The sequence below is a fragment of the Xiphophorus hellerii genome, chromosome 6 (genome assembly GCF_003331165.1).
Source record: "Xiphophorus hellerii strain 12219 chromosome 6, Xiphophorus_hellerii-4.1, whole genome shotgun sequence".
Taxonomy (NCBI): domain Eukaryota; kingdom Metazoa; phylum Chordata; class Actinopteri; order Cyprinodontiformes; family Poeciliidae; genus Xiphophorus; species Xiphophorus hellerii.
In genome coordinates, this window is record NC_045677.1 from 11,973,418 (window position 1) to 11,988,631 (window position 15,214).

Here is a 15,214-nt window from a genome sequence, read left to right on the forward strand (position 1 = left end):
GCTCACAGATTCAGCCAAGAGGCTAAAAGAAACAAAAACATTTCACGGCAGTGAATCAATCTGACCTCTACCTACAATAAATTTAAAAATATTTCAACTTGACCAGAAATGACTAAAATGCAAAAACTAAATTTTAAATGGTAAAACACTTTGTTTTAAAATTCATTTGATTTCAAGAGAAATTTGTTAGCTATAGTTTGTCACTTCTGTTGGAACTTTTTCTAAACAGTTAACATTTTTCACCTCTAAAGCTACTTTAAACAATTTTTTTGGCTTACGCAAGTAATCTCTTGATTTTAGTTTAAGTTTTAGTCCTCACTGAACAGAAAGTAGAGTTGCATTATTTTCAAAACTTTTTACTACAGCTTGAATGAGTTTCTTTTTCAGTAGTTGAAACCCGACTTTAGAAATTTGCAATATCTATCAAACGGGAATTTGGCTAGTGACATGTCATATAACAATTATGTTTATCCCCCTTAGATTTGAAGCCCCTCATAATATAAGTTTAAAAAACATCCTTTCAGACAAAAAAAAGTCATGTTATCAAATGTAATTTGAGACATTTTTGATTTTAAGGATTGGTATTATTAAAAAAAAAAAAAAACCTGTCGGATGCAATCGTCTAATTTCTGCTGCAAGACAAAATTCAGATATAGGTAAATAAATTACCATAACGACAAAAGAATGTTTAAGACAGCATTTTATTTTTTCATTTTATTCCATAAGTTACCAGTGTACGTTCCAACAATAAGAGTTTTGACAAGTGCAAGGTAAACTAGCTATACAGAAAGCCAAGTTATTTGTGGCATTTGTTCTTACAAAACAAAATGTAAGCAAACTCATTACCAAACAAATAAATTGGGATGGTATTTGGACTGAAAAAAGGAATGGCTGTTTATAGTGAAATCCATGATGCAAACCCTCTATGTTGGCTAACAACTGTCCTCTCAAGTGGTCTTTACAAGGTTTGAAGCGAGCGGTTTCTGGAAATAAGTTGCACGCTGGGGGTCATCAGGCCCTGCCCTCCCCAAGGTTGGGTTTGCAGACAGGTCCGTCACTGGTCCAGATACACACGCACAAATACCCTGAAGTTCACGTGAGAGGTCAGGCAATAGAGGAACGCAAAACAGTGTTACATGTATGGGGGCAGGTCCTTTTCCACCACCTGCACAGAGACACGTGTTTGAGTTTCAAAGAAATGTGTTTATTGGTTCTAAGATTTCATCAAGAAAAAGGTTTTGAGGGTTGAGATTTGATAAAATGTAAAACCATGGGCTCTAGCGTCATGTGAATGATGCCATGCACAGAAATATGTAAACACAGCTGCAATGGATTACCTCTGGATCGTCAGTTGGACCGTATCTCTTCACCACCTCCCCATCCTTGTTTATCAGGAACTGAAGAGGAGAAAAAAAAAATTTTTAATAAAAAAAATCAAAGTTAACGCACTTGGTTGAAGACAGTTTTTGTCATCATAAAAGCCATTTCCAATTTACCTTTGTGAAGTTCCACTTGATGTTACTGTTGGTAGAAGAAATAAATATGAATTACAACCAAACCTTTATAGTTAGCACAGGAGTGTTTTAAATAATAGTACTTTAAAATAAAGCTTTAGGATGACTGCTAAAATATCAGGGTACTTTTGAATTTAAAGAAAGTTTTTAATGGGTATTTTTAAAAGCACAAGTGGAAGTAGGAGGGCCCTGGAAAAACTTTCACATTTTCTTAGAAGTCATTGAAAGTGGATGGGTGGCCAAAGAAGATTTGGCCACCCATCCACCCCTCTGCTTCAGGGGCAACCAGATAGAGATAATGTGGTAGTTGTAATGGTTCATTAGATCAGAAAAAGGGGTTACGCAAAACGACCATGTGAAACTTTTAATATCTCGTATACTGACAAACGAAAACTGAATTCATTCATACAGCGCACATTTAAAACCCCTTTTGTGTTTCACAACATCATATTTAAGGCCTTCTCTTGCTTGAACACATGATTTATAATAGCTACAACTCGTCAGAGGTTGTTTAACTCTGGTTTGCGTAATTCACTCGTCTATTACAAGAGCGATTTAGCAGAGATGCATTGTCTTGAGGATTAGGTTAAGGGAAAAAGTGACACAATCAAAGGTCAAGTAGTGGCTTGAACCTGCTTTAGACTATGACCACAAAGAAGAAAAAAAAAGTAGAAAACTGACTTACTTTCCAAACAATCCCTTTCCTTTGGGCTGTGCCTTCATCCATTTCCACAGAGGATGAGCATTGTCACCGTTTACCTCAATCTTACTAAAGAGATCGAACTCTGCGTTGTAACCTTTAGCAAACTCCTTAATCTCGGCTTCTGTCCCCGGTTCCTATGTTACAAAGAAAACAAAATGATAAAGCATGAAAGTATTTAGAAAAATGGTGCCAGCATCAGTTTTATGATGCGTTACCTGCCCTCCGAACTGGTTACACGGGAAGCCCAGGATGCGTAAACCTTTCTCAGCGTGCGTAGCGTGCATTTTCGCAAGCTGAGTGTAGTTTACCTTCGTCTTTCCTCACTTAGAGGCCACATTTACAATGATGCAAACATGATCTCTGGCAGAAAAAAAGAAAAGGCAAAAGTGTTGGAACAAATGCATCACTGCAGGTATAATTCGACATTGCTGGCTGCCTTAAACCCAAATATTAGTAGTCACAGTTCCTGAAGAAAGTAAAGAGTTATTTGTTTTCCTTAACTACATGGGAAAGAAAACAGTTTGAAAACGGTCGTCACAACTAAAACTAAGACATTCATTGGTACGAGTATCAAGATATGATAACCCTGGGTAAAAATACATGTTATCAAGTAGCTCCACAATCATCTTAAACTAACATAATATGAACTGCTGTTATTTAAGAACAGGCAAACAACTATTCATGTTGCTTCTGATTTTTAGCTTGTATGTTTTAATCATACATGGACATGAGCAAAACTAAAGAATAAATACTGGCTCAATTTATTAGATGTTCAAATAAATATGCTCATTATATTAGCGGGTTAATCAGTTACGATATCTGCAAGTGTGGTGAGCATTTGGTTACTTAATCGATGTTGCTTGCAGGTTGGCAACTATAGCTCCAACTATCACTAATAGTGGAGGGTGGGTTCCATGCAGTGACTGTCTTATTTGAGTAACAAATTATCTCAGGACAGGCAGATTTGTCTTCCGTGTAAATGAAGAAAATCAAAGGAGCAGCATTTTAACTAGATAACTGGAAGTTAAACAAGGTGAGACTGTGGAACGGGGTTATGCTGCTCTGTGCACTTTATTAAAAATAGGTCATAAGAAGTTAGGATAGTATGAAATGAAATGTTAAAACTTTGATATAAATTTAAAGCTTAATGTAACCTAAATACAACTCTCAAGTTTCACTTTGAAATAAAGGGAAACATTTTTAAGCAATATAAAATTGCTTAAAAATTTTAAGTATGATCAAATATACATACAGAGACTATAATTTGTTAATAATTTATTCCCCTTTACTGTTATCAGCATGGTGTATTGGTAAACTTTTTGTCAAAAAAAGTTTGTTTAGTTTCCCTGAGGACAAGTTGTTTTTGTTCCCCAAAATCCCCCAAAAGGTGGATCGGACACATGTACTTTAAAACATGGTCTTAAATCAATTTACATGTACAAATACACTACATACTGCCCAAATAACATCAGAAATTGGAACTTAAAGGTACAGCTGAACTTCCAAGTGCAGTAAATATATTTTACTTGTATTTCTCCAGAGACACCTCGTTCCCGTCGATGTCTGTGGCAGAGAACTCGTAGATAGACTTGGCGGCTTTCCAATTATCCACCTGAGCACACTGAAATATGAAGAGATATTACACATGTGAGAGAACATGATTATGCAATAGCCGAAGAAAAGGGTTGGATCTTACTCCTGCCCTTTAGCACGGACTAAAGGGCAGGAGTAAGATTAAGTAAGAAGATGAATCATATTTTCTGCGCACTATGGCCCATTTGTGTCATCATCCAGATCCTCCACTGCTCCAATGCGTCCGAGCAAGATATCACCGAGAAGGGCGTGAAAAAGCGCAAAGATTTGATCCTCGGTGCTAACCGAAAATCTCCAGTGGCTCATAATCTCATTGAATAACAAAGAGGAAAATAACAGGATTAGGCATAAGCGGAAGTGCTTTGTTGTTTTACACCACGGATAAAAGCAGGTACAAAGGAATATTTAAGATCTCTACAAAACAACAAAACACAGTCGCGCTGCCGTAATACGAAAACCTTAAATGGCTCACTGGAAACGTATTTCATACAGGAGAAATGTCCAAAATATTCTAACTCACAACTTGAAATATGCCCAATTTATAACAGAGGGTGCTTTGTGGTTGCTGCAGCTTCAAGCTAAAGATAACAAACGTAACAGCATCGGACTCATTTGAGTGCCGCACCGGACCAAAAAACAGAAAAGCCCTGAATGTGACCTACATGCGGTCTAACATTCAGGCTGCTAAAGGTTTTAGTGTTGCTTCCTACCGAAAGTAAAAGATTCAGAATAAGTATTTTAGATAGAATTATATACTTACCATAGCTCTGACTAGTCCCCTGCTCCCCACTACACCTAGCAAAATTGTCGGTCTCAGCCACATCCAGGCCGCTCTTATCACATGACGTCCTTGTCTCCTCCCATTAATAATTCTCTTAGCTCCGCCCATGTTATCACAGCAAACCACATATTTTCTGTATGTAAAATGGTTTAATTCAGCCTCGAGGAATATAAAAAATAGGGTTGCCATTTAATAATAAATAAACCACCAGATCCAATCTGTTTTTTCTCTACTTTCTACTTCTCTTTTGTACTTTTTGAGTGTTTATCTAAACCAGGTGTCTCAAACTCCAGTCCTCGAGGGCCACTGTCCTGCAGCTTTTAGATGTGTCACAGGTACAAAACGCTGGAATGAAATGGCTTAATTACCTCCTCCTTGTGTAGATCAGTTCTCCAGAGCCTTGCTAATGACCTAATTATTCTATTCAGGTGTGGAGCAGCAGAGGCACATCTAAAAGTTGCAGGACTGCGGCCCTCGAGGACTGGAGTTTGACACCCCTGATCTAAACAGTCTTAACACCAAGAACGCCCAGGAATATGAAGGAATGTCTATTTAAGAATCTCCATGCCACTGTTTTGAGCAACAGGGGAACTGAACAAATATTAATTGTAAGTAGAGTGCATGTATTCTTTTCTGTAAGACAACATTTCTGTAGTAGAAATCACTTCCCATTTTAACTGCCCTCAAACTGACTTAAAGTCATTTTTGAATAACTTCTCGTTTATTGAGATGAACTTGTAAATGTGTAGGAGAGGATGTTTTGTCTGTTGAGCAGATAGGATAAGTCATAAAGTCTCAGTCCTCTTTACAATGGAAGAAAAAAAAGCGTTTCAAGTCCTGCAAAAAAATCTTTTATATTCTAATTAAACGTAGAATATCTGAGCTAAAGGTCAAATCCAAAAACCCAAATCATAAATTAAGGATTGAAAACAGAGAACATAATGGGTTGTTGCACAACCAAGTAACTGCTTCTACACAAGAAAGTATATAACCACAAACCAAAAAATAATAGTGAAAACATTTCACAAACTCTCTTGTCGTTGAAGTTTGATGAAGTGGGGTTTGTTCTGTTAGTTCCAAAGAAAAATGACAGACATAAATATATAGAAATAGAGGACTCCATGTTTCAACATGTAAGAAAGGCTTCTTGTTTCAACATGTAAACAAGCTATGCTGCATTATGTGGAATACGACAAAATAAATACTCCTACTGTTCAACAACATGTGAGTAGTCATTGCATAAACAGTGGATGTGGAAATGAAGAAAGAGGTTGGGAATTGCACCCTCACAGCTTCCACAGAAAAACAGACAGTAAATAGCAGGAAGGCGCAGTCATGTTCTCCACACACCTTCAGCTAAAACCTGAAATTGGAAAACTCCCAGGAGTGGATGTGCCAACGAAGTACGCTAAGGTCAAACCTTGCAATCAGCCCACACCCACAAAAAATAAACATTGTTACTTTACATGTCAGGCTAAACAGACCAGATTCAGCTCACGTTCAAATTTGGAATAACAAAAATTAAGAAAAACAGCTAAGATTTGGCCATAAAGTATAGCTTCATGTTTTCTAACAACCAAACAGCATATCAACACAAACTCTGCACAATAGCTGTCAAAGATAGCGGCAGAGGAGGAGTGATGGTTTGGACTTGGCTCTTTTGTTTTGATAACAATGCTCTCAAGCATATCATGAACTCTACAACAGAATGACTAAAAAGCAGAATCTGAATTAAAATCAGCTCAGCTATAATACTCAGAGGAAATTATGTTTGTTATACTTACTTCCGTTAAGCATATTGTATTTTTATGAACATATCACAAACATTTAGATATCAAGGGAAATATGGAAAACAAAAGAAATATTCAATGATGACAAAAATAGACAAGTATTTGTATGAAATACAAATATATACATTGGACTTTAAGATAATACTGTATATCAGCAGAATCCATACATGTATATAAACATAATTCTGTTATGTTTAAGCATCTAACACTGGAGGTTGTAAGTCCATTGAACAACCTGCAGATTGATTTTCATATTCATACCTTGTGAACTTTTTGACATTTATTCAGATAGCCATTGGAATCTTTTTCATGGGATCAACAAAAAGTCCTGCATCATTGTGAAGCAGAAGGAAATGATCCGTGCATGGGTTTCAAATCTGTTTTAAACCAACAACTGAAAAACGTTGTGTGAATTTTCATTCAACCCCTTTTGTCCTGTCAATACTAAATAAAATTCAACGCAACCCATTATGCTGAGAAGTCATCTTATTACTAAAGAGAGTCCAACTCTTTAGTAATTACAAGTACATATCAAATATATGAAATGGCGTGATTAGTTTTAATTTTTCAATTGAGAGCGTCATGCTAAAACTGTTTTTGAGGCTGAAAAATATTTTTCATGTCATCATCAAAATGTGCAGTTACCATCCTCTTCCAAAAGAGGGCATGACAGCACTGCTTTAAAAAAAGAAGGTGGCGAATGCATTAAATTAATTATGTTAATAGCTAAAGTAAAGCTAGAAGAAAAAGAGTTTGAAAATTCAAGATTGAGATTTCAAGATTGCAGTGATATTTTGTAGATACAAAGCCAATTGTTATTCCTAAAGTGTCAGCATAAATAAAATAGTTTGAAGTCTTACAGTTTGAGTGAATTCCAAATTTGTACACAGAGTTCTTTTCTCTTTTCTCCTTTTTTTTGTTGTATTGATCCAGTCAGTGACTTGTTTCTTTTCCCCTTGCTAAAAAATACTGGCTACACTAGTTTGACATCAGCCAAGTGCTGCAATTAAACCTGGCATTAAAGCATGCACTTGCCTTTGTTTAATTAGATCTATTCCCAACTGAGATTGGATAATGTAATAGGGGCAAAATACACGCAAAGAAATCAGCTGTAAATGTAAACATTTATTGGATGAAACTTAGGTCCTTTCAAAAGTATTCACAACCTTTGAAATAATGAACCAACACTAAGTAATGTGAAGTAAATATAATTAATATATATATATTTTTAATTTGTTTACAAATAAATATTTGAAAAGTGAGGTGTGGATTTGTGTTTAACCCCAGTGAGTCAATACTTTATAGAACCAAATTCTGCTGCAATTGACAGCTCATTTAGCTCCATCTACCCATCAGCTTTGACCAGCTTTCATTTCCCATTTCCCATTCCCTTTGTAATGCCCACAGTATAATTCTACCACCTTCATGTCTCACATTGTGTAAGCTTAAGTTTTTAAACTTTAGCATGCAGTCCAGAAAGTTCCATTTTAATTGCTCTGTCCCTGACATGGCCTGTGATCATAAATGGGACTTCTTTTCAAAACTGTGTAGCGTACACAAATAATTAATCTTTGTCTAGACTCTCAGCTTAGGTTGACATTCATGTCTTGGTGACTTTGTAGCTGTGCTTTGGTCATTTGTGAGATGTGAACTTCGTGGGATATTGTTTTGATCTTAACAGTGCTTTAAGATTAAAATTATCATCTGATTTATCTCTGACCAGTCTTCTGTGTTACTCAGCGTTCACAATGCAAACCTTTGAGGCCTTCACTAAACACCTGGACAAATTTAGAGGTATCAGAGTAAAAGGGGCTGAATACAAATTGTCACATTTAAGATTTTGCTTTGTAAAAAGAAAAATTTCAATTCGCAAACACTTTGCCTTTACCTCATATTTATGCGCTGCTTTATGTTTATTGAACCCCCCAAAAATATATTAATTATTGCTGTTGTATCATGATAAGATGTGAACAAGTTTAAGGAGTGCTTTTGTCAGCCACTGTCTGATCTTTTAATAGACATTTCAATAATCCCTACTTCATATACCAGAAACAGAGTCATTTAAATTTATTTTGAATGTACTGTATTTGCTTTTATAGGTGAAAACAAAAATCATAAAAAGTCCAGTTTCGTGTAGCGTAGGCAGACAAAACTGATAAAGAAATACATGAGATAGTTACAAGGAATGTGCATGCAGAATCCCATGGTATGCATATGACCGTGCACGCAGAGTGCATGTGGGTGATCATGACTTCTTAGGAAGAAAATTTTAATTAGGGTATAACAAACACAGACTCCACCACAGGTTTCTACCTGAACATTTAGTCTGAAGACTATGATTAAAAGCTTCACACGCAGCCAATTAAAACACAGATCAAAGAGGTTCCTCGGCAGAAAGACATCAGTACAATCATTGCAGAGTGAGTATGAACAGAGGTGTGGAGGTCAGATGCTGCAATTAGCTGCTGGTCCGACCGCACTGTAACAAAAATACAGTTTTTTGGGGTTTTTTTTTTTCTCTTTGGCGCAGACTTTAATGCACTTAACAGTATTGGGGTATTATTAACTCGTGTGTGTAATGATACTGCTCTTTCAATTATGTATATATATATAAATTGTACAATTTATTTACATACAGTTGATATGTATATTAATATAAGTGATTATTTTTCTTATTATCATTAAACAATATAATTTTTAAAGAATAATGATTTTTTTTTTTAAATTCAGACATTTTCTTAACATTTGATAGCATGCACTTTAAATTGTATGATGTGAGCCAAACATTTTGGAGATTCTTCGACAATTTGAAGCACTGGAAATTAGTTTGCTGGAATCTTTAGCCCATTCCTCCTGACAAAATTGGCATAATGAATTTCTATTGGTCTTGATCTGCCAGCAGATGTTTTGAGACTAAGATCAGTGCTTTATGATAACTGCTTTATCTTATTTGTTCTTTGTGTTGCGTCACAAAAAAGTCATCTGTTTTGTGAAATGCAGTAAAACGCATCTACAATATTCCAAATATTTTGGCTCACAGTGGGGATGATGTTCTCAAACTTGTTAGCTTCCAGTTTTTTTCCTCAGATATGATGATCATTATGACAGAATCTGTATTTATTTATTTTTTTACAGGCCTACAAACAGAAGATCTATGTTTCTGAGTGCATTGATAAACATCCACCTGGCTTTTTATGTTGGTTATGGAAAAATGGATTCTTCCTCTCCAAGTGGCATTTCAGCCCATGTCTATATGGGACTCACTGGAATGGAGACCGGAGCTATCCAGCCCTGACTGGTATGATAATAACATACTTATTCTGATCATACATGGATGTTAGTTCAAATATAAACAAAACTGAACAAAATAATGTAGTACTTTCCTGATTATCCACATCTGGAAATCATACCCAAGAATTAAATGGGAATTCACAATTCTCTTCCTGATACCTTTTTGAATTTCTATTCATTTTTACATGCTGTTCCTACATTTAACTCAAAAGTTGTCAGTTGATTTTGTAGAAGCTTAAAAAAAAACAACAACAAAAAAACATTGACATCAACATACAGACCTTTTAAAACTGTCTAAAGGCGTTGAAATCTTAAATTATTCGATAAAATATATTAGCTAGAAAAATATTTCGCTCACTATTCTGGTTTTTAATGAGGACAAATAATGTTGGCAATCTTAACTTAGTGAAAAAGTTTAAGCCACCTATTGAAAGAAAAAGTCCTTTTGTAGAGTGTATGTAAATACGCTGGTATCAACTGTATGCATGCAGGTTTAATTAAAGCACCGTGAACAATAATGTCACAAGGTGACATTTCAAAGTGGCACATGAAACAGGCATCCCAACAGCTGTCCAACAGGCTTCTGATTTCTAAAGGGCCTGATGGAGAAAGGGTTCATCTGTTTGGTTGTTTACTTTACCACAGCTCAGGCTGCAATATAATGAACTGATCACATCTGAGGCAGAATCGGCAGGCAGCCAGCAATTGTTATAGGTCAAATGTTCAGTTCAATCCCACTGCTGGCATCTGTGCTCGAGGTGTACATCTGAGCAAAAATTATACTGAAGATAAGCAATTAGTGCTCGGCTTAAACAAATCTTTAACGCAAAAGAAAACCGACCCGTGTTTCACTCTATATATTAGCAAAAAAAAGGTATCGACAACAACATCACAGAGGAAGCATTTTGAGGTAGAGCAGAACAGTCAATGTTACTTTTTCTTCTGTCTTTTTCTCAAAATTAAGTTGGCTCTTGCTCTACAGAACCAGTCAGCCAAACACTAATGATGGGAACTCATATACTCAGATAATGAATAGAAAACAACAGAAAACACAGCAAAACAAACAAGTTTCAAATTAAAAAGAAAAAAAAAAAAGCAGTTGCTTAGGAACAACCTCAGCTAAACCTCACTACGACGTCCCCCACCTTCCACCCCACCTCACAACACACACACACACAGACTCCCCCACGCACACACGCCTACACACGCACACACACATTTAGAGCTATGAGCACCATAGGAGACTAGATCAGATGCTTCAAGAAAAGTTAGGGTTATTTCTCGCTGTTCCTAAGCAACAAGTTTGCCGTTTTCTAAGCCTTCACTATATCTCAGATGGCTCCGCTGGAGATTTAATAGTCAGGGACAGAAATTAAGCTAACCACAAAACTTTAGCAATTTTTCAGAAGTCTGCTTTTTGTTGGAGGAAGGACAACAAAAGACCTGCTATCACTATAATAGCATAAAAGGAAACTGAAAAGAATGAATTACTGGTTGTAAAACCATCTCTTTTTCTACACCAGGACAAATGATTTAATCAGTCAGTCTTCTGCTGGATAGTGTAAAAGCATGTGGTGAGAAATGCTGAGCCCATAATTTCAAATGAAATATTCAGCTATTTACTAGACAAAAAGAAAAGCAAGATAATGTCTATGAATTTGTTACACATTTTAGCCACAACAGCTGCATGGATGACATTTAAAGATGTGCAACAGGAGGAACTGACATATGCTTCTTGTGATTTCATAGGCATGGGATGATTTTGCAATTGCTATCGAAGTATACATTTTAGGGTGACAGAGAAAAAAAAATCTAATTAGGATCATGTCGTAAGGAACGGTGGCAAAGTTTTACTGTTTTGGAATATGTAACAAAGGCAACATAATGAAAACAGATGGCAACCTATATTTGCATTGGCAGAGCATTTTTTATATTTAACCCTCACACTCTGAAGGGTTGGTTGGCAAGGCAACAGATGCTACGGTCTGTTTTCCATGTCTGCATCTCAATAGTCCAGATCAGCCTCCATATCCCTCCATCTTCCTTGAGGGGACACGAGTAAGACCGGGCAGGTGTTGCAAGTATTGAAAAGGTTCGTTGTTACTCTGACAGGCAATTTGCTGCCAGTTCACTTTATCCTTCATCAATGGCTCTCAAATCCATGCCACTGATCTTTATCTGCAGGTTTAGCAGCAACCGAATCAGCTTTAAGTGATTATTTAAGTTTGAAATTGGCCAAGTACTAGGGGCTTAGTTAGAAAACTTTGTCCAACTTATTGATGTCAGAAGTCTCTTCTCATTAAACATTGCACATTCAGAGAATATCGGACGGATAAACTGAAGAACAAGTTGATGGAGTGCAAATCCACACCTCACTTTTCAAATATTTATTTGTAAACAAGCTAAGAAGCATTCTCCATACTCAATGCAATTCTAAGACATACGACGCAGGTCAGAAGTTTGTATGAGCTGTTTTACATTTCTGGTGAAGTAAGGTAATAGTATTACGACATGAAACTTCTGTGTGTTTTTTAAATACATAAAAATATATATTCCATTTAATATTAATTTATTTTAGGGTTTTTGTCTGATGCAAAGGTCTGTTCAGAAAATAAAATGCATATACAGACATGTAAAAAATATAAAATAGGACAATTCTTTAAATCATCTTCAAAACTAATAAAACAAATTAGTTTGCTTAAAGTTGAATGCAGCCTGGTAGAAGCACATGAAAATAATATGAAACACATCAAATTAGTTTAGTAATGGATAAAACAGACCAACATTAAGCCTCTGAAATGGATCCCAATACCTAATAAGAATGAAATCATTACCATTTCTGATTAAAAAAAAAGTAGTGGTCAATTATCCAACCAGAATTTTGAATAGAAAACTATTGATAGCTGCAAAAAGGATGTGATAAAAGGAGCAACTTGCCAGTAGAAATTAAAAAAATTACTGCTGAGGAGTTCTACGTTGTGTAATATGCTCATCCCAAAACCTGTTAAGTCCCTAATTCTATTGGCATTTGTGGATAATTATGTATGTAAACTTATGATCTTTATTAAATGAAACTTTGCATTGCTGTTGAAATACTATTCTGCTATTTGGTGTTAAATTAGATAGATAAGTAATCCTAAACATTTGGCACTGCATTTGTGACCTAAAATATTTGGATGTAGATTAAGTCTTTGTGTGATGCCGCTCCCAACTGACAAAAACTAAATACTGATACAAAATATAAAACACAAACAGACAATTTCTAATTTCTGATCATCCATGCACATATGCAAACAAACAACAAAACAAAGAAGAAATAACAAGTTCACTAGGTTGGAAAATAAATTTTTCCAGAAGAACACTTTTATTCAAAGCTAAAGTGAAATTTTCAAAGCAGCAATCTGGCATCAATATACTTATAGTAATAACATAAAAGACGGAAAAGAAAAAAAAAACTTTCAAAACAGAGGATTTTTTTGCTGTGACTCTAATGCATTAATTTTGATTTATTAATTGCATAGATTTAGCACACACACATTTTTAATGCAGTTAATTGTAACAGTTATTTTAATGCAAACATTATGTTAGAAAGTTAGTTTTAATTAAAGCATCATTTTTCTTCCACTTGACAAGCACACACTTTCCATTGTGTTCATATATCACATAAAATCTAATCATTATTCATTACACTTTGTTGGATGTAATGTGACAAAGTGTAGAAAACCACCACTGTATAAAGCAGGTTACTTAAAATGAACTCTATAAAGATTTGACCAAAGAGCTCCTCTTTTTTACCCCACATAATAGGTTTCTCCTCACAATTTTACTGCCTCGACACAATTGCTGGCAATTCAAAGCTTCAGTCTCCTTCATGTGAAGAAAAAAATAAATAAATTCTGGCTTTGATTCCTAATACCTTTCTGCAAAGTTGACAGCAGGCTTGACACTAATTTTGGATCCCACCTGATTTACAGATCCCTATGCTACCCCTCTACCCCCCATCCCCGCCTCCTTGGGCTCACAGAATGACACCAGCACGTCTGGAGCGACCAGCAGCAGAACAGATGTTTCGCCGCAGCTTGTTAAAGGAAATTGACTTCGAGGAGCCGTGGCTGCATCTGTTCGCTGAAAGTTAATGATGAATATAGTTACTCAGGGAAGGTTTTGTAGTCTGCTGTGTTGTATTAAGAAAAAAAGCATAAAAAAACCTAATTAAAAGGAAAAAACAGAATGAGTAATTTAAGATAACATGAAACTGCCACAGTTGGAGTTTTCTTGTTAAGTTTATGTTACTTTAGATTGCTAAAAAGAACCACGTGTTGCCGCCAATCACGGCACCAAGCCTCTGGAGGAACTTTCTAAAAGGGAATAAATGATAAGCAACAGCTCGGCGTTCACCTGCTGCTACCCAGCAAGGCAGACCTGGTGTTTTTCAATAGGTTAGTGCTCTTTTATGTCCATTTGTTATATATTAATTTCTCCCTCAGTTTGATTCCCGTTTTTACACTGTTGTTTGCATTCACCTTTCCCCGTGTCACTCCATCTGCCTTCCAACAGTTTCTGCTCCAAGTTCCCAGCCTGCTGTGTTTCCAAACGATCCCTCAAGCAAAGTAGCTGATTGTTTTCAGCGTAATAGCGTCTCCTCAGCTGCACAGAAGCTGCGCATAGGAGGTGCAGAATGCGTGCTTAGAGACTCGGCTGCTGTGTTTTTCCATCGGCTTTAAATCTGAATAAATGTGATGAAAATATGTTTCAGTTTCTGAAACGGTATCAGTACATTCTCACGGTTATAGGTTCGAAATGAGGCTGCATTATAAAACAACACATCAGCATTACAGCGTTGCAACCAAGCAAGACTCTTCTGCTCGCCCTAATTTGCATACAAACTGAAAACAGATGAAAGAAAGTGGTGAAGTATTGGGGGAGAGTAATATGTGTAAATCACTCCTCAACTCAACCTTTAATCCAACCTCTTCAGTTTTACATAAAAGCACTAAATTAGTAAATATCAATACAAAAGACTCCTACAGCCCACATTTTAGCCTCCTGTGGTTTAGAGTCATGCTCTTTGTTCACAACAGTTTTCTTCAGAATGTAATGTGATTAACACAGAAAAAGTGAGTATAAAAAGAGTGAAGTTACAAACAAATAAACCAGTTTTGCTTAAATTAATGCTCTTTTTTTTCAATACGTGCCCAGATTAAAAACATTACATTTCTTTTAAGAACATTTAAATAAAATGAAATTATCCGACCTAAAGAAGTAGAGCAGGTTTTGTGATGACATTTTTCCAGGTGCATAGATCAGATGTACCATAGAAGTACACTGTATAAAAACACCATATTACATGTGATTTCATAGCATGTCATAATTGATGGACGGACCAGGAAACAAGGGAATCCTGGAAGAAAACCTGTTAGAGGCTGAAAAAGACTCGAGACTGGGGTGGAGATTCACTTTCCAGCACGACACTGATCCAACTTACAGTCAGGGGTATGATTAAATAGTTTTGATAAGATACAAGCAAATGTGCAAATGCAGG

The 15,214-nt window shown here is 36.0% G+C and overlaps 1 protein-coding gene across 1 annotated transcript; it reads right to left on the reverse strand.

Moving 5' to 3' along the window:
* Positions 1-682: 682 nt before the first annotated feature.
* LOC116722172 (phospholipid hydroperoxide glutathione peroxidase-like) lies at positions 683-4,677 on the reverse strand. Its single transcript, XM_032566352.1, has 7 exons — positions 4,571-4,677; positions 3,744-3,838; positions 2,433-2,577; positions 2,200-2,351; positions 1,497-1,521; positions 1,338-1,397; positions 683-1,165 (listed from the first exon to the last, which is right to left on the reverse strand). Exons 1-7 carry the CDS (start codon positions 4,631-4,633, stop codon positions 1,133-1,135), a joined length of 573 nt encoding a protein of 190 aa, XP_032422243.1. The 5' UTR covers positions 4,634-4,677; the 3' UTR covers positions 683-1,132.
* Positions 4,678-15,214: the final 10,537 nt, after the last annotated feature.